The sequence below is a fragment of the Leucoraja erinacea genome, unplaced genomic scaffold (assembly GCF_028641065.1).
Source record: "Leucoraja erinacea ecotype New England unplaced genomic scaffold, Leri_hhj_1 Leri_596S, whole genome shotgun sequence".
NCBI lineage: Eukaryota > Metazoa > Chordata > Chondrichthyes > Rajiformes > Rajidae > Leucoraja > Leucoraja erinaceus.
Window position 1 is genome coordinate 60,669 of NW_026576505.1, and position 20,922 is coordinate 81,590.

The 20,922-nt window shown below is 50.7% G+C and overlaps 1 protein-coding gene across 1 annotated transcript; it reads right to left on the reverse strand.

Moving 5' to 3' along the window:
- Nucleotides 1–452: 452 nt before the first annotated feature.
- On the reverse strand, nt 453–17,579 carry tram2 (translocation associated membrane protein 2). The gene is given in 12 exon segments (XM_055630985.1): nt 453–619; nt 802–962; nt 3,164–3,307; nt 3,812–3,861; nt 3,864–3,918; nt 4,182–4,252; nt 10,014–10,098; nt 10,414–10,472; nt 11,217–11,333; nt 12,092–12,201; nt 13,752–13,815; nt 17,391–17,579. Coding segments are annotated over 12 exon segments (1,113 nt in total). The 5' UTR covers nt 17,514–17,579; the 3' UTR covers nt 453–545.
- Nucleotides 17,580–20,922: the final 3,343 nt, after the last annotated feature.

Here is a 20,922-nt window from a genome sequence, read left to right on the forward strand (position 1 = left end):
TACTGAGACCCCCCCCCCCCCCAAACTTACCCGGGTAACCATGAGCCCCTCCTCTCCCCCCCCCCCCGGTCTTGGGACTGGGACCCACACAGAGAGAGGGGGGCAGTGTGTGAATGATACAGGCCCTTCGGCCCAGCTCGCCCCCTGCTGCCCCACACTCACCCCATTCTCAGCAGTGGGGCTGATAGATTGGGAACGGCGTGACTGGTGGTGCCGGGGCAGTGAGGGTCACACACACGGTGGGGCCATTCTGCACGTTTATTGATGCGGTTACAGTTTCCCCGCGGGTCCCGGAGCCACGATGCTGCCCCCACCCCCCTCCCCCACCCACCCATTCACCCAGCACAGGGGGGGGGTCCCAGCAGCTTGGCACGGTGGTGGGGGGGAAGGTCCCAGGAGAGCGGGGTGCCAGCAGCGGAGAGACCCCCCCCCGGCCCAGATCCCCCTGACACGTGCTCACAGAGTGGGGAGGGAGGGGGTAGGTGGGAGACATCCTCTGTGTGGCCAGCTGCTGGTGCGGGAGAAGCCCCCTCCCCGCCCCCACTTCAGGGGGAACGGATTTTTCGGGTCCGGGGCGAGGAGCCGTCCTCAGATTTGATCAAACCGTTCTCATGCTGACCTGTGGGGGGGGGGTTGGGGGAAAGAAGAAAGAGGGGAGAAAATGAGAAGGGGCGAGAGTTACAGAGAGTTACAAAGAGCCGATTCACCTGCCCCACCACTCGCCCCCACAACCCATCACTCACCCCCCCCCCCCCCCCACTCGCCCCCCCACCCAAGTTCTCCCCCCAACTCCCCACTGACCGGTGTCCCTCCGCCTGGCCCCGGCGGGTCGGGTGGGCACTGCCACCTTCCTGCGTGCCGCCTGCTCCAGCCGGCTCTGCCGCCAACGCCGCAGCTGGAAGTTGATGAAACGCCACATCATCCACACCTGGGGGGCACAGACGGACAGCAGCACCGACAACCTGGCAGGGGGGAGAGAGGGAGACATCAACTGGGGAAGCCAGGTGGCACAACACAAGGGGGCTGGAGCCCATCAACCGGAACGGGGGGGGGGGGGGGGGGGGGGGTGGGCAGCATGGAGGGGGGTGGCTGGGTCTGCCTGGGACGGTGCCTGGAGAGGAGCCGGTGTCGATATTGACGAGGTGGGCGCGGCGATCGACGATGGCGCCGACTGATGGACGAGGACGGACACGTGGAAGTGAGGACACCGCTGCTACGGGAAGGAACATAGGAGGACCCGGTGTGGGGGGACCGCTGAGAGGGAGGGGGATGGGATACAACAAAGGGGGAACAGGAGCTGAAAGGGAGGGGGGTTTCAGTGTATTCAATTCAATCTCCGCTTTAAAAATACACAACATTTTGGCCACCACAGCAGCAATGAATTCCACAGATTCACCACATGCTGCTTAAAGTGATTCCTCCTCACTTCTATTCCAAAGGCACGTCCTTTTATGCTGAGGCCATGGCCTCCAAGTCCTAGACTCTCACACTAGTGCAAACACCCTCTCCACAGCAGTCACGGTAGAGTCGCTGCCTTACAACGAATGCAGCACCGGAGACCCAGGTTCCATCCCGAATACGGATGCTGCCTGTGCGGAGTTTGCATGTTCTCCCCGTGACCTGCATGGGTTTTCTCCGGGTGCTCCGGTTTCCTCCCACATTCCAAAGACGTGCAGGTTTGTAGCTTACTTGGTATAGTGTGAAAGGAATTGTCCTTGGTGTGTGTGTGTGTGTGTGTGTGTGTGTGTGTGTGTGTGTGTGTGTGTGTGTGTGTGTGTGTGTGTGTGTGTGTGTGTGTGTGTGTGTGTGTGTGTGTGTGTGTATGTGTGTGTGTGTAGTGTTAGCATGTGTGCTGGGATCGCTGGTGGTGACCTGGTGGGTGGACGAAGGGGCTGTTTCCGCGCTGTATCTCTAAACTAAACCAAACATCCACTCCATCCAGGCCTTTCACTATTCTGCATGTTTCAATGAGGTCCCTCCTCATTCTTCTCAACTCCAGCGAGTACAGGCCCAGTGCCGACAATCGCTCACCATAGGTTAACCTTTTTGAACCAGTGATCTTGGTAAAGGCTTTACCAAAGTTCAGGTAAGCCACATCTACTGCCCTGCTCACACCCATACACGTTGACAGAATTCGGACAGCTTGGTCAGATGGGATCAGCCCTTGACAAAGCCATGTTAGCTCACGTTTCCACATCCTCGTGAATCCCGACCCTCGGAATATTTCCAATCACTTCCCCACCACTGATGATCGACATGGCTCTGCAATTACCAATCCTTTTCCCTGCCACCTTTCTCAAAAATGGAGGACCACATTCACCATCCTCCAGCCACCTTGTAACCAGTAACAGCTTCAATCCAGTGTTTAAACATCCCCCACACGAGAGGCCCAGCAACCTCTTCCTTATTCCCAGCAGCCTGGGATAAATGTCATCTGAGCCAGGGGATTTATGGACCGTTAAAGCTGCCAAGGCATTGATTAGCTGCTCTGCGTTTCTGGACACCGCACTGAACTTTCACTGCCCCCTTCACTGAATCACCAACTGCAAATCCATTTCCTTTGTGACTCTCCATGGAGAGTGATCATTCACAAGCTCTCCTCTACCGCTGCCCTACATCAACAATCCCGTTGTCTGTAACAGACCTTGCTCTCTCCCTAGTTAGTCTAGTTTAGTTTAGTTAGATATACAGCGTGGAAACCGTCCTTTCGGCCCACCCAGTCCGCACCGACCAGCAATTCCCGCACACTAACACCAGCCTACACACACACACACAACCTCACCATTCACTGAATGGGGTCTGGGTGTGGACTGGCTGGGGGCAGGGGGTTGGAGTGGGGGTTGGTGGGGGAGAGGGGTAGGGTGGAGGAACAGCACTTCATATTTCGCTTGGGCAGCTTATATTATGAATATTGACTTCTTTAACTTCAAGTAACCCTCTGGATGGGGTAGACTAGCCGGGGAGGAGGAGGGGAAGGTTGGGACAGGTGCGGGGGGGGTGGGGGATTGGGTAGATTAGCCGGGGGGGGCAGGGTAGGGACAGGTGGGTGGGGGGGGGGGGGGTGGATGGAGTAGACTAGCTGGTGGGGGGGGGGGGGGGGGGGGGGGGGGGGGTTGGGGGTGGACTAGCCGGGGGGGATGAAGGGGGGTTAATGGTCACTCACCGGATGGGGAGGGTGTTGAAGACACCGTGCTCCATGTCGAGACTCTGTCGCTGGACGCGGGAGAGGCCAAAGCCCATGACCAGCACGGCCAGGGTGAGTGTGGCCAGACGGCACAACACAAACACCACGGCCCACACACCAAACCTGGGTCACGGCACAGAGCAGCGGTCAGCACTCTCCCCCAACCCAGCACTCCCAGCCACCCACACCCCCCCCCCCCACACACACACACACAAACATCCCCCCCCACACACACAAACATCACCCCCCACACTCAAAACATCCCCCCCCCACACACACACTCACAAACATCACCCCCACACTCAAACATCCTCCCCACACACACACCACACACCAGCATCACCCACAGCCACCCCCCCTCCCACAATCAAAATCCCTCCCGCTCTCAGACATCCCCCCCACACATTCAGACATCCCCCCCACACACTAAGATCGCCTCCTACTGCTACACCCCCCATCCACTGCTTACTCCTCTAATGGCCCTCCACAACCGCTCTCCCTCCCCCATCTCAGTATCACCACCCCGCACCATCCCTCCCCCCCTCCCCAAACATCCCCCCCCCCCCCCCCGTCTCCATGCCAGTGCACCCACCCACCAAATCCCCTGTCCACGTGCCCCCCACTCACAGCGCCTGCCTGTCCGGGTTGGTGAAGTACTGCAGCCGGGCCATGTGGAAAAAACCAGCTCTGCCACGCTCTGTAGAACCGCCATCACCAGCCCTGCCCGCGTCAGGCTGGGGAAGAGAGAGAGAGAGAGAGTGCGTGCGTTACCCTGAGTGGCGTTATCCCCCACATCAACAAACCTCACCCCCCCCCCTACACACCACACTACACCCACCCCCCCCCCCCCCCCCACCCCCACCCCCCGCGTCAGGCTGGGGCAGAGAGAGTGCGATACCCCCCTACAACCCTCCCCCCCCTGCCAGGTCAGGCTTTGGGAGGAGGGGGAGTGTCACCGTGTGTATCCGTGCCCCACTGCTCCCCGGCCCAGACTTACTTGAGTAGATAGGCACCCGCGATGTGTACCAGGTACAGGCCGATATACAGCAGCTGCCGCGGCACCTCCTCCTAGTACATAAAACACACCACATCAGCACCAACACACACACACTGCTCATGCTCACGCACTGCTCACACTGACACACTGCTCACTCACAGCTCACACTCACGTACACTGCTCACACGCACACCTGCACACTGCTCACACTCATACATACACAGCTCGCATGCATATTCCTCACTCACAGCCCACTCGCTGCTCACATACTCGCTGCTTACACATACACACACTGCTCACATTAATACACTACTCACACTCACATACACACGCAGCTCACTCATACATACTGCTCACACTCATACATACTCACTGCTCACACTCATACACTGCTCACATACACACACACACACACACAGCTCACTCGTACATACACACAACTCACTCATACATACAGCTCACACATACAGACAGCTCACACATACAGCTCATACACATACAGCTCACTCGTACAAACCTCACTTGTACACGTGCACGTGGCTCACACTCATACAGACACAGCTCACACGCACGCAGTGCTCACACAGGGACACACATACGCAGCACACGCACACACGCGCGCGCACACACACAGGGACACACACGGAGCCACACAAAGGCAGCGGGTACAATACAATATCTATCTATGTAAAATATGCAGATAGTCAGGATAATTCAGCATGTAAAAAGCCCTTTGGCCTAACCTGCCCACACCGGCCACCATGCCCCATCTACACTTGTCTCACCTGCCCACACCGGCCAACATGTCCCATCTACACTAGTCCCACCTGCCCACACCGGCCAACATGCCCCATCTACACTAGTCCCACCTGTCCCACCCGGCCCAACATGCCCACACCGGCCACCATGCCCCATCTACACTAGTCCCACCTGCCCCACACCGGCCACCATGCCCCATCTACACTAGTCCCACCTGCCCACACCGGCCAACATGCCCCATCTACACTAGTCCCACCTGCCCACACCGGCCAACATGCCCCATCTACACTAGTCCCACCTGCCCACACCCGGCCACCATGCCCCATCTACACTAGTCCCACCTGTCCACACAGACCAACATGCCCCATCTACACTAGTCCCACCACCGGCCAACATGCCCCATCTACACTAGTCACACCTGCCCACCCCGGCCAATATGCCCCATCTACACTAGTCCCACCTGCCCACACCGGCCACCATGCCCCATCTACACTAGTCCCACCTGCCCACACCGACCACCATGCCCCATCTACACTAGTCCCACCTGCCCACACCGGCCAACACGCCCCATCTACACTAGTCCCACCTGCCCACACCGGCCAACATGCCCCATCTACACTAGTCCCACCTGCCTGTGCTTGACCCATTTCCCTCTAAACCTGTGCTATCCATGTACCGCGTTTTAAAATGCTGTTATAGTACCTGCCTCAACTACCTCCTCTGGCAGCTCATTACATATACCCCCCCCAAGTGTGAACATCACCTCTCCTGTTCCTATTCAATCTTTCTACTTTTTCTATCTTTCTCTCTTTTCTATTCAAACTTTAAACCCATGTCCTCTGGTTTTCCATTCCCCCGCTCTGGGTAAAAGACTGCATTTCCCCGCTGATTTTATACACCTCTATAAGATCACCCCCTCATCTTCCTGCGCTCCAGCCTCCTCAACCTCTCCCGAAAGCTCACACCCTCTAGTCCTGGCAATATCCTCGTAAATCTTCTCTGTATTCACTGCATCTTAACAACATCATTCCTATAGCATGGTGACCGAAACTGAACACAATACTATAAATGCGGCCTCACTAACGTCTTGTACAAGTACAACAAAACATCCCAAATTCCCCACTCAATACCCTGTGTGATGAAGGCTAATGTGCCGAAGGCCATCTTGTCCATCCCATCTACCTGTGACTCCACTTTCAAGGGATTATGTACCTGTACTTGTAGATCCCTCTGCTCCACAACACCCCCCTGGCCCTGCCATTCATGGTGAAGGTCGTGCCCTGGTGTCAATTTCCAAAATGCAACACCTCACACTTATCTGCATTCAACTCCAGTAACTGTAGCTCTGCCCACTTGCCCAAACGATCAAGATGCTGCTGTCATTTCTGCCAACCATCTATTGGTCAACAATGCCACCCACATTGTGTGATTGAGAAGGGACATGTTGGTCAGTGTGGGCAGGTTGGGCCGAGGGGCCTGTTTCCGTGCTGCGTGAATCTATGAGTGGTCCTGACTGAGGTTCAAGGTCCGGTGGACACAAAAAGCCGGAGTAACTCAGCGGGACGGGCAGCGTCTCTGCGGAGAAGGAATGGGCGACGTTTCGAGTCGAGACCCTTCTCCAGGTTACAGGAGGAGCCGGTCGCCAGGACCGTTGCCAACAATTTCCATAACTCTGCTGGTGACCGAGGGCGAGTGTGATTAGAAACATAGAAAATAGGTGCAGGAGGAGGCCATTCGGCCCTTCGAGCCAGCACGCCATTCTTATGATCAAGACTGCTCATCCCCTATCAAGTAACCCGTGCCTGCCTTCGTATCCCTGGACTCACTAGCCCCTAGAGCCATCTATTAACAATCATCCAGTGTTAATAAAATTCACAACTCTCTGCCTGAGGTGGCCCCCACTCCCTTTTGCATCCAGCTTCCAGTACGTTGAATCCCATAGAAAATCCTGCACAGGGGTCATTAATTGTGCAAGCCATGTGAAATCACCCCCAAAAAGAAAAAAAACCGCCATTCAGATTGAGTACTTATTTATAGAGTTAAGATATAGGGATGGTTCATCCAGACAGGGGAGGCTCTAATGTTGGCCTGCCAATGGTTACTCCCCGCAATTCACAAAACTATATAAAATGGTTAGTAAAATAAAGCAAAGAAAATTTTTAGCTTGGTCTACCATCAGTCGGACCATATAAAAAGATAATAAAATATAAATAAAATGGCCTGCATAGAAATTCATCCTCCATACTGGCCCCAAATCCTTCTGCACTCCTAGGCTCTATTCTTACTATATCTCTTAAATCACATATTTACTCTGGCCCCTGAGAAAATCCTCCATTTCTAAAAATCCAGTATCAAAATACTAAATTAGTCTTTAATTTGTTGTATACTTTTTATTCTATATAAATTAATTATAATCTTAATAGATTAGGAATATTAAATATTGATTTAATATTTTTGCTTATTTTAAATCAAATATATAAACCTAATTTGAACCTGACTTGCATAAATTGTTAATAATATAAAATAAAATATTCCAATAAATTTTTTTTTTTAAAATCAGTTAATAACTACCTGAATCCTGTCCTGGACCTTGTCCTTTATATTTTATGAATCAATAAAAATTAAAATTTTATATTAAAATTATATTAAATAAATAAACTTTGTTATTGGTAAATATTTCGGTTAAATTTTTAAAACTAGTAAATAAAAATTATTACAATTATCTTATAATTTATTTTTACAATGCAAAAAATATCATTATATTCCTTTTTAAACATCAATTTTTATAATTATATTATATTAATAAAAATTAATAATATTTATATGGTTAATAATAATTTATACCATTAACCCACTTTTAAATTAATAATAATCAAATAAAAGTATTTAAACATTTAAAAAAATAAAAAAAAATAATAAATTATTAAAAATTTTTATAAAAATAATATTAATATAATTTTTCTATTTAAAAAAAACATTAATAAAAATAATAAAAATATAATAAATAATAAAAAATTCCTTAAAATTAAAATTCAAATTTAATAAATTCATGTTTATATTTTCAATTTCAATAATTTTTTAACCTTGTAATATAAATATATTATAAATAATAAAAAATATATAAAATATTGATATATTTAAATGAATAAAAATAAAAAAAAATATTAACATTAAAATGTTTTTATTAAAAAAATATTATTTTTATATATAATTCAAAATTTATAAAATATAAATATAATAATAAAAAATTAAATAAAAAATAATTACCTCTTATATATATATATAAATGGATGGGGTAATATGTTAATGTGTGTTATATATTATATAAATTTATATATATATTATATATATTTATATAATCTATTAAAACATATATAAATTTTTATATTTTATTAATATAATTATGCTGCCTTATCGTATAATAATATATTAAAATTAATATTGTATATATAAAATAATATTTATGGCATAATCAATTGCAGAAATAAAACAAATATATATATTTTAATATTATTATATAAATAAAAAAAAAAATAATATTTTAAAAAAGAAAATAAAATATTAATAAATAAAAATAAATTTTTAAATAACCATATATTTATTATTTTAATTTTTAACCACTGTATAATAAATTATGTGTATAATATTATAATTTAAATAATATATTTTTTTTTTAAAACTTAAAATTATGTAAATATATTATTATAAAAATTATAAAAATTAAATTAAAAATTTAAAAAAATTTGTGCAAAAATTAAATTATATAAATATATATAAATAATATTGAAAATATTATAATAATGTTTTAAATCCTAAATAATATATATAAATAGTAAATATAATAATATTAATTATAATGTAAATAAATTATAATTTATTATTATAGTATATTAGTCTTGGGCATATTCTTATAATAATAATTGATTATATGATTTATATAATATATATTTTAAAGTGGCTTATAATATTATTCTTATATATTAGCCTGCTGTACCTGAATAATATTTTTTATAACCTATAGTTATAAATTTTGATATGAACAGATAAAATAAAAATCTATATTATAAATAAAATAATAATAATATAAATGTTATTATAACCAATATTATTATATTGGTTCAAATATATTAGATAATTAATGATAATAAGGAAATAAATTATATATATAATAAATCTGCCCCCGGTTTTTGATAATATAAATATATGTATTAATAATTAACTAAACCAAAGTGGACCACCATTGAGATTATAATTTTCACCTTTAATTTGCAAAAAGAGGGAAGTTATTCTTTTGTTTTTGCTGCCAATTACAGTCGAGCTACTGTCCCATTTTTGCTAAAATAAAATAGATAAAAAGGCCAAGACGAAAAACCGTCGGGTATGATATCGAATTTCCGACAAAGGGAAACGAATCGATAATAAAATGTTTCAAATAATAGAGGGAGCTAAAGAGGGAGTATAAGAAAGAAATCATATTTATCTATATTTCACACGCCTGTGTCCTGTTCTCTCTGTGGACAGAGCGATTGTCCAGTGTGGTGGTGGACGTGCCCACAGGTCCCTGGTCCTGGGATGGCGGGTCTGTCATATGTTGATAGAATGGAGCGACTGGAATTTAGACGGATGAGAGGTAACTTATTGAAACATATAAGATTATTAAGGATTTGGACATGCTGGAGGCAAGAAACATGTTCCCAATGTTGGGGGGCGTCCAGAACCAGGGGCCACAGTTTGAGAATAAGTGGTAGACCATTTAGAACGGAGACGAGGAAAAACGTATTCACCCAGAGAGTTGAGAATCTGTGGAATTCTCTGCTTCAGAGGGCGGTGGAGGCCAATGCTTTCAAGAGAGAGTTAGATAGAACTCTTAAAGATAGCGGAGTCAGGGGATATGGGGAGAAGGCAGGAACGGGGTGCTGATTGTGGATGATCAGCTATGATCACAGTGAATGGCGGTGCTGGCTGGAAGGGTCGAATGGCCTACTCCTGCACATATTGCCTATTGTATATTGCCACAGTGAGTGGCCAGTGATGGTGCCCTGGACACAGTGGCCAGTAGCGGTGGGGACCTACCTTACGCACTCTCTGGAAGTAGAGCTCTGGGATCATGTGCAGCCAGTAGGAGAGCTGGCACAGGTAGAAAAACTTCATCTGGAATCTTGAGGGGGGTGGGGGGAGAGAGAGAGGGGGTTAATGTCAGTGGAGGGACCACCACTGCTGCCCACCACCCACCCCTCCCGTCTTGTAGGCACGACCACTGCCTCATGCACACCCCCCCCCCCCCCCCCCCCCCCCTGGAACATGCCCTCACCACATGCACAGCCCTCCTGATTCATAACCCCCTTCCCCCCCCCCCCACCCCCCACCTTGCACCCCTCCCAAACAACCTCCCCCAATGCATTCCCACTGCCTCACCTCCCCCCCCACCCCAACCTTGCACCCCTCCCCCATCCAGCCCGCAGCAGGCACTCACGTGAGGTGTGTGTGGGGGTAGTCTTCCCAGAGACTGGACGGGGCACTGAGGTATCCCTCCTGCACAGAGACAGGGTCACAACATGCACTGGAGGGGGGGAGGGGGGAGGGGAGGGGTGAGGGGGGTGGAGGACAGGAGAGGGGGAAGGGGGGGAGGGAGGAGGGGGGGAGGAAGGGCCGTCCGAGCTGCCTCATCCACACTAGTCCCACTTGCCTGCGTTTGGCCCACATCCCTCTAAACCTGTCCTGCCCGTATACCTGTCCAAGTGTCTTAAATGTTTAGTTTAGAGCGGAAACAGGCCCCTCGGCCCACCGAGTCTGCACCGACCAGCGATGCCCCGCACACTAACACTATCCTACACCCACTAGGGACTATTTTTACATTTACCAAGCCAATTAACCTACAAACCTGTACGTCTTTGGAGTGTGGGAGGAAACCGAAGATCTCAGAGAGATCATGGGGAGAACGTACAAACTCCGTACAGACAGCATCCGTAGTCGGGATGGAACCCGGGTCTCCGGCGCTGCAAGGCAGCAACTCTACCGCTGTGCCACCGTGACCGCCCTAAATGAATGGCTACAACATCCCAGTCGCACGTACCAATCCACGCTCTGAGCTCTTCTGCCTGAGCCATCAGCGCGCTCATTAAAATCAATGTATAGAGGCAGGGGTACAAGATTAGGGGGCTTCAGTGGGGAGCTCGAGGGAGTGGGGGGGATTTGGGTGGGAGGGGGGGTCGAGGGGGGAAATTGGGGACAGGATCAAGGGTGGAGGTGGGGAGGGGGGGGGGGGGTCAGACTCACGGTGATGGCCAGGTAGATACCCCAGGCGCTGGTGCCGAGGTGGAAGAGCAGCAACTGCCCCGACTCATTCACCTTGTTGTGCTTCACCTTGGACAGGTGCAGCCTCTTGTTCACCTTCTGCAAACACCCAGCCACACTGGGGTCACCCACTGCACCAAATGCCCCTTCACCCCGCCCCCGCACCACCCCTGACCTCACACCCCCACCCCGCATCGCCCCTCACCCTCACCCCCCCCCGCACCACATTGCCCCTCACTCTCACCCCCCCCACCCCCCCCCTCACCCCCCCCCTGCACCACCCCTCACCTCACCCTCACCCCCCCGCACTGCCCCTCACACCACCCCTCACCTCCCCCCCCTCGCTCTACCCCTCATCCCCCCCTCACCTCACCCTCACCACCCCGCACCACCTCTCATCCCCCCTGCACCACCCCTCGAGCCCACACCTCCCCTCACCTCACCCCCCCCTCACCTCACCCCCCCCACTACCCCTCACTTACCCCCCTCAACTGACCCCCCCGCACCACCCCTCACCTCACCCCCCTCCCCCGCTTCACCCCCTCACATCCCTCCCCCGCTCCACCCCTCACCTCACACCCCCCCCAGCGCACGACCCCCACCTCACCTCACCCCCCCCCGCACCCCCCTCACCTGCTTCACCCCCTCACATCCCTCCCCCGCTCCACCCCTCACCTCACACCCCCCCCCGCGCACGACCCCCTCAGCCTCATCCCCCCGCCCCCGCTCCACACCTCACCCTTCCCACCGACACCCATCACCACTGTCCCCTCCCCTCCTCACACCAGCCGGCCCCAGGTGAGACGCCCTGCACTTTGAGCCAGCAGTGAGCAGGTGTGTACAAAGTCACTACTTACATCGAGCGTGTACTCCTGGACAACAGCATGTAAGATAATGGTAATGAAGATATAGAATGAGATGGTGGCACAATCACTGGTGCCGTAGACATAATATACAACATCCCCATCTGTCGGAGGGAGAGACAAGAGACACGGTTGCTCACCACCCCAACAAAGCCGCAGTCTGGATCCTCGCCCCACACCCACACACCCAGGCCAGGACACCAGCCGCAACCACACCAGGCTCTGCATCGCCACACGCTGGGCTCAGCCCGGCCCAACGGGAGGTGACAGTCCGGGTAGTGGGCCAAAGGCCGTGAGCCCAGGGCAACCTGGCAGAGTCTACAGCACCACGCCGTGGACTGCTGGACTGTGGGGGCGAGCGAGCAGGGGGTGAGGGGACGGAGGGGGAGGTAGTGAGGGGGGGGGAGGACGAAGGGGGAGAGGTTGAGGGGAGGGTGTGAGGGGACGGAGGGGGAGGAGGTGAGGGTGACGGATGGGGAGGGGGGGGGGACGGGGGGGGAGGGGGACGGAGGGGGAGGAGGAGGGAGGGGGGGGGAAGGGGGACGGAGGGGGAGGGGGGAAGGGGGGACGGAGGGGGAGGAGGAGGGGGAGGGGAGGGAGGGGGAGGGAGGAGGGGAGGGGAGGGAGGGGGGAGGAGGGGAGGGGGGGCGGAGGGGGGGGGGGGAGGAGGGGAGGGGGGACGGAGGGGGAGGAGAGAGACGGAGGGGGAGGGGGGGGACGGAGGGGGGAGAGGGACGGAGGGGGGGGGGAGAAGGGGAGGGGGAGGGGACGGAGGGGGAGGAAAGGGGGAGGAGGGGGGAGGGGGAGAGGGGGGGAGGGAGGGGGGGAGGGGGGGAGGGGGAGGAGAGGGGGAGGGGGAGGGGGAGGAGGAGGGGGGAGGGGGAGGGAGGGGAAGGAGGAGAGGAGGGGGACGGAGGGGGAGGGGGGACGGAGAGGGGGTGGGACGGAGGAGGGGGAGGAGGAGGGGGGGGGGGTGAGGAGGACGGAGGGGGGGAGGGGAGAGGAGGGGGGGGGGGGAGAGGGGGGAGAGAGGGGGGGGGGGGAGGGGGAGAGGGGACGGAGGGGGAGGAGGGGAGGAGGGGGAGGGGGGACGGAGGGGGGAGGGGACGGAGAGAGGGGGAGAGGGGAGGAGACAGGGGAAGTGGGAGAGAGTGGGTGGAGGGGGAGAGAGAGGGGAAGTGGGTGAGAAAAGGGGAGAGAGGGAGTGAGAGAGGGAAGGGGAAGAAAGATTGGGTGGGGGGAGGAGAGAGGAGAGAGGGGAGGCAGGGAGAGGGAGCAGGAGGAGAGGGTGACGGAGGGGGTGAGGGAGGGGGGGGAGGAGGGGGGGGGAATGGAGATGGACGGGGACGGAGGGGGTGTGGTGGTGGAGGAGCCGGGGGGGGGGGGGGGGGGGGGGGAGGGAGATGGCAGGGGCGAGGTGGGCAGTGGAACCTGGTCGGTCAGTCCTGGGTCAGACTCTGCAGAGCACACAGTCCAGGGGAGATGGACATTAAATGTTCCCTGGTCCATACAGGGAACTCCATCAACAGCAGGTTACCCAAACCCCAACATCCAATCCAAACCCACCCCACCCATGCCCCCCCCCCCCCCCCCCCCAGCTCCCTCTCCTCCCACGCCCCCCCCCCCCCCCCCCCCCCCCCCCACGGACAATTACCTGGGGTGGTGGAGGTGACATTGTGCTGTGGAGAGATGAACATGAAGGCGGTCTTGGCTGTGACCTGGGGACAGAAGAGCCATGAGGAGAATGAGACAGCGGCGAGGAGAGACACTACGCCAGTGAACACAACTGTGTATCGCTCACCTTGCTACAGTAATCCAATCTGGGACAACTGTTTGATAAACATAATCATTAACGAATGAAAGCTTCAGTCAGTCATACGTTACCAAACAGGCCCTTCGGCCCAACTTGTCCATGACAACAATGTGTCCCATATTTAGCCCATATCCTCCAGCAATTCGGTCCATACATCCACCACCCGTGTGGAAAAAACACCCCTCAAGCTCCTATTACCATCGCACCTTAAACCTTGTCCTCTGTTTCTCGATTCACCTACTCTGGGCAAATGACTCTATCTGATCTATTCCGCTCATGATTTGTACACCTCTATAAGATCACCCCTCATCCTCCTGCGTTCCAATGAATAGAGTTCCAGCCTACTCCATCTCTCCCTATAGCTGAGGACCTCCAGCCTTGGCCGCACAAATCATCTCTGCATCCGGTCCAGCTTAATGACATTGTTCCTACAGCAGGATGACCAAAACTGCACACAATATCACAAGTGTGGTCTCACGAACAACATGTAGGTTAGAATAAAGGGGAGGTCATTTAAGACCGAGGAGAGAAAAAACTTTTTCACCCAGAGAGTTGTGAATTTATGGAATTCCCTGCCACAGAGGACTGTGGAGGCCAAGTCACTGGATGGATTTAAGTGGAGCATGCGATCCCTGTCGGGGGGGGTCGTCTTTTGGACTTCAGCCGTGGGAGCCTTTAACATCGCCCAGCCCCTGGTCTCTGGTTAGAGACCGCCATCGAGGGCTCCAAGCCGCAGGCTTTTCGACCGCCCCGACGCGGGAGCTTAGACCGCCAGCTGCAGGAGCTTCGACCGCCCACTGCAGGAGCTTCGACCGCCCCGACTGCGGATGGTTCGACTGCCCCGAACACGGGAGAATAAAGATATTGGACTTTTATGCCTTCCATCACAGCGAGGAAAATGGGGAATCTGCTGTGGTGGATGTTTATGTTAACTTTTATGCAGTTGTGTGTCTTGTTGCTTTTTTTAGTATGGCTGTATGGTAATTCGAGTTTCACTATACCTTAATTGGTACACGTGACACCTCCACCACCACCCCTGGCAGCATGATCCGTGCACCCACTGTGTAAAGAACTTGCTCCCCACACATCTCTTTTAAACTTCTCCCTGACTCACTGTATTCCCGATCTATGCCTCCCAACATTTTTTATAGACTACTGTCAGGTCTCTCATTCCATTTCAGGACATATAACAATAAAACACTCGACCCTTGATTAACCTCTAACGCACCAGTCGGAAGAAAGTCCCGACCAAACACGCCGTCTGTCCAGTCCCTCTACAGATGCTGCCCGGCCCACTGAGTAAGTCCAGTACTTTGTGTTTTGCCAGGATTGTCCAGCCTCTCCTTATAGTTTATACTGTTTAATGCAGACAGCATTCTGGTAAACCTCGTCTGAACCCTCTCCAAAGCCTGCACATCCTTCCTGGAATGGGGCAATCAGAACTGCACACAATACTCCAAATGCGACCTGTCAAAGTTCTCACTTCTTTCCATAGACCCATCACCTTCAGTGTGAGGGTGGCCCTACGTGCAAGACAAGAGCGTTTACCGTCACTTTGCTCCCAACTTCCCGTTCCTTATCAATGTTTGAGTGAAGAGCTCGAGACTGCTCCTAACACTCTGACCTACTTCTACTTCTGACAACTTTAAAAGAATCTTCCTTCGATTTCGCACTAATTGTCCTCGTCAGACAGAAACAGTTCCTGGTGGATTTTAATGCCTTAGAGCAATGCCTTAGAGCAATACATTAACCAATGGAACATTGTTTGCCAGCCATAAGTGAACAGAAATAAAATGTGGGAACAACAAACCAGAACTGATATACATCACAATCTGGAGTATTGCGTTCAGTTTTGTCATTAAGTTGGAAAAGGTGCAGTGATTATTGACGAGGATGTTGCCAGGACACAAGGGTCTGAGCTACTGGGAGAAGTTCGGTAGGCTGGGACTCGATTCCTTGAAGTGCAGTTGGATGAGGGGGTGATCTTATGTAGGAGTATAAAATCATGAGGGGAATAGATTGGGTGAATGCACAGTCTAAGGCATGAGGAGAGTTTAGTTCAGAGATACAGTGCGGTAACAGGTCCTTGGGTCCACCCACGCCGACCAATGATTCAGAAGGTCATAAGGGATAGGATAGAATTAGGCCATTCGGCCCATCAAGTCAACGCTATTCAATCATCTGTCACTCCTAACCCCATTCTCCTGCCTTCTCCCCATAAACTCTGATACCAGTACTAATCTTGACTTGACAAATAAACTTGACTTGACTTGACTTGACTAATCAAGAATTCTGCACACTAACTCTATCGTAGACGAGGGACATTTTTTAAAACATTTTTATACCAAGTCAATTAACCTATAAACCTGTACGTCTTTGGAGTGTGGGAAGAAACACTATAGTCAGGATTGAACCCGGGTCTCTGGTGCTGTAAGGCAGCAACTCTACCACTGCGCCACCATTAATAGAAATCTGAGACGTAATTTTTCCACACAGAGGGTGGTGGGTGTATGGAATGAGCTGCCAGAGGAGGTAGTTGAGGCAGGGACAAGAGCATTTAAATGTTCCTTGCAGAGATAGACACAAAATGCTGGAGTAACTCAGCAGGACAGGCAGCATCTCTGGAGGGAAGGAATGGGTGACGTTTCATAGAAACAAAAAAAATAGGTGCAGGAGGAGGCCATTCGGCCCTTCGAGCCAGCACTGCCATTCAATATGATCATGGCTGATCATCCACAGTCAGTACCCTGTTCCTGCTTTTTCTCCATATCCCTTGATTCCTTCAGCCCTTAAAGCTAAATGTAACTCTCTCTTGAAAACATCAAGTGCATTGGTCTCCACTGCCTTCTGTGGCAGAGAATCCCACAGATGGGGTTGTGAGCCTTCTTCAAGTACATGGATAGGAAAGGTTTAGAGGATCTGGGCTCTGTCCCCTCCTCCCCTCCCTTCCCCCACTGGGGGACGTGGCGACCCCCCCCCCCCCCCCCCCCCCCCCCGCCAGGGTGTGGTTACTGGGGCCGGGGGAAGGGGCTGAGGCTGAGGCCGGGGTTGTGTTGGCACCGGGGGCGCGGGCGCGTTCATGGCGGCGGCGGGAGCGCGCGTTGAGGGGGCGCGCCCGGAGTTTGGGCAACTTTGTGAAAGTTGTGGCGGCTCCGCTACAGAGCGCGGGCCCGGTCCGGCTCCACAGCCCGGCCCCACAGCCCAGCCCCCGGGCCCAGACCCCGGCTCCACAGCCCGGCCCCCGGGCCCAGACCCCGGCCCCAGACCCGGCCCCACAGCCCGGCCCCACAGCCCCGGCCCCCGGCCCCCGGCCCAGACCCCGGCCCCACAGCCCAGCCCAGACCCCGGCCCCACAGCCCAGCCCAGACCCCGGCCCACAGGCCCAGCCCCCCCGGCCCACAGCCCAGCCCAGACCCCGGCCCCACAGCCCAGCCCAGACCCCGGCCCCACAGCCCAGACCCAGACCCCGGCCCGGCCCACCTCGAACATGAGTCCGCCCAGCACGATGAGCACCAGCGCGGCCGCGATGTCGGCCCGGTTGTGGATGACGAACTCGTGGCTAAACACCGAGTGAGCCCGCCCGCGGCGCCGGAGGACAGCCATGGCCCAGCGCGGTGCCTGGTGACGGGGCCCGGCTCCACGTCATCACAGCAGCACTGCGTCACTGCGTCAGCGTGTCACAGCGCCGTTCCGTCACAGCCAAAGATCATAGAGCGGAGCATTGACAAATGGCGGCCGTGACACTCCATTAAGGGCCTGTCCCACTTACGTGTCCTTGGCACGCTAAATACGCGACTCGTCATCGCGTTGAGGCGCGACTTCATTCGACCGCACAGCCGTCTGGAGCGTGTGACGTCATTTGTAGATGGCCACAACATGCTGCAGTAACCCAGCGGGACCGGTAGAGGCAGCATCTCTGGAGAGAAGCAATGGGTGACGTTTCATGTCTTGACCCGAAACGTCATCCATTCCTCAGCAATGTTACAAAATTTTGATATTTTAAAAATCAAGCCTGCAATTTAACCATCAGATAAAGCATAAAAAGAAGTTTAATTTGGCAACTAATTCACTTTCATATCTTCAGTATAGGGGGTTGCACGTAAGGCCACTGGGTCATAGGGCTTGACGCTCAATCCATCTGGAGGACATCCGTCACTTCCAGTATATGTTATCAATGCAAGAAACGTGTGCTTTCCTACCTGTTAAAAACCGCCAAAATGTTGAATTTTTGCGCTGAAAAAAATTGTGGGAGTCGGGGTAAGTGTGAGAGACATGTACCCAACTTTAGAATTCCAAAAGTGAAGCGAAATGAAGGTAAAGAGAAGCAAGAGCTGAAGGAACAACAGCAGCTAAAGTGCTTGGCCGTGCAGATATCGTAATTGAAAATATTGTGAATTATCGCGTTTGCACACTGCATTTCATCAACAGTAGGCATTATTTGTGTTTTTTCTTGATTCCTTTGTTATCTAAAAATTCTCAGAAGTGATAAATCTGGCTGTAAATTTTTCTTGTAAATGGTAAAAATGTGTTACATTACCTTAGCCTACGAGTTTTGGTGGCCTAGTTTTGCCTAACTTAGTCTAGCCAAGTGTAGGCTAACTTGAACATAGCCTAGTTCAGCCTATTTAGCTTATTTATTGTAAATCTTTAAAAAAAAGGAGATTTACTTTCTGAGAAGGGGTTTTTAAAAAAGACCTAAATTTTTTTCCTTTCAAAGCATGCGACAATAGTCGCACAATTCAAATTGATTAATTTTTAGTTGTATATATTTCAACAATCCCAGAGTTTGAGAGTTCGTAGTACAGATGTTGCAAAAGTGAAGTGTCACTGTAAGTTGGTTGTTGTGCTATGGTTAATGTAATTTTTTCCCTTTCAACAGAGGTCAAGACCCTAGAGCAGTGGTTCCCAACCTTTTTTTGGCCATGCCCCACCTAATCACCTCTAAAATCCTGATGCCCCCCCCCCCCATGTGGTGATATATAATTCTTATCAATTAAAAAGTGAACTCCGTTTCAGCTGAAGAAGCTTAAAACGCCAATACCTTGGTTTAAACAAGCTTCAAAAGAACATTGTGGTGATTATGTAATAAACTACACAATAAAGACCACTGTTTTACCCCCAAAAAATATTTACTCAAAAATAACATCTGAAAACATGAAACCACGGATATGGAAAATCCAAAAAATTAAAATCCAAAAATGATTGGATCCAGACTGACTCAGTCTGGCCCGTAACAATTGCCCCCCAGAAAAATCACACTTTATTCCCCCTGTGGGGCGTACGCCCCACGTTGGGAACCACTGCCCTAGAGGAATACCAATGAGTTCACAAAAGTGGATACCAAAAATGCAAACTCAAGGAAAAGCCATCTGACGAAATTCCTAAATGTTAAAAACTAACAAACTATTTTGCAATGTCAAGTTTGTCAACACCTGCAGTTGAAACAAGCCAAGAAAACACCATTGAAGCCACTGATAGTGCACAACCGTAGGAGCTCTTTCTAGCAATATTCAGCCCACTGTTGATGCTTTTGATACAGATGGCGTTCACAGTGGTCAACATGAAAGTACCACGGAACAAGCAGAGACTGAGCAGAAATATAAAACAGGAAGCCAATTCAGTGATTTCAAATACAGTGACCTCCAAAACTGGCCCGTAACAGTTGATAATCAGAATCAGAATCACACTTTATTCGCCAAGTATGTTTTGCAACATACGAGGAATTTCATTGGCCAGGTCAGTCACACAATTAAAAGCAACAGATCACTCATAAACAAAATTTAACATGAACATCCATCACAGTGACCCCTACACATTCCTCACTGTGATGGAAGGCGAAATAAAGTTCAAGTCCTTCCTTGTGTTCTTCCTCGGTCGGGGGCTTGAGCCCTCCGTTGACGGGACTATCTTGACTCCTGTAGCTGGCGGCGTTTGGGCCCTCCGTGTCAAGGAGATCAGCTCCTGCATCGGGGGGATGTCAGCTCCCCCACGCCGGGCGATCAAACCTTGCGTTGGGGCTGTCGGACCTTCCGCGGTGTTGGAGCTCCCGACTGGCCTCTCCCGAGATAAGTCCGCAGGCCGCGGTGGGAGCGATCCCAGGCAAGGGATCTGCTCCGATGTTAAGTCCACGCCCCGCGGTGGGGCTCACGACAGTCTGAGGAGGCCTCCAGCTCCATCGATGGTAGGCCACAGAGCCCGGAGAATGTGATCCGAAAAATTGATCACATCTCCAGGAAGGTAGGAACTTGAAAAAAAGTTTCCCCCGATCCCCTCCCCCCTCCCTCCACATAAAGCAAACTGAAGTACATTAAAAAAAAATTTAACAAACACTAAAATAACAAAAAGATGAAAGTACGAACAGACTGTCGGCAGGGCTGTCTTCTCCCCGCCCCTGGTGGTCTAATGATTTCATACAGAATTGTTTAATGCAAGACATATGTTTTTTTCAAAATAAAAAAAAAACAGATGATGTATGTACCGAATCAAGCAGGGTTTACAAGGAGCAAAACTGAAGTTTCTCAAACAAATATTTTGAAAAAAGATTGCAAAATGGCCAGATTGTGATGAGATCCTGGTTAGTTTACTCAAAGAGCAAAGGCTGTATAAACTCTTGTTTGCAAACTCTTTCCTAAATGCCAAACATCACATACAACAGGAGGGTTTTTTGACTGGGTGAATGTACTCAGAGCTCTGGAGCATCATGAAGACAGCATGGAACATAGGAGGGCGCTGTTGTGTTGGATAACAAGAAAGTCAAATAGAAATACTGTGGATCAGTAACTTGAAGGGCAGAGAAGAAAAACAACACAGTACTATTCTGAAGTACTGAATAGAGTTGTAGCTGCTATAAAGTTTTGAAGTGAAAGAGGTTTGTCATTTAGGAGGAGAAGTGGGGCTCACCAAATTACTTCATAGATACATAGAAAATAGGTGCAGCAGTAGGCCATTCGGCCCTTCGAGCCTGCACCGCCATTCAATATGATCATGGCTGATCATCCAACTCAGTATCCCG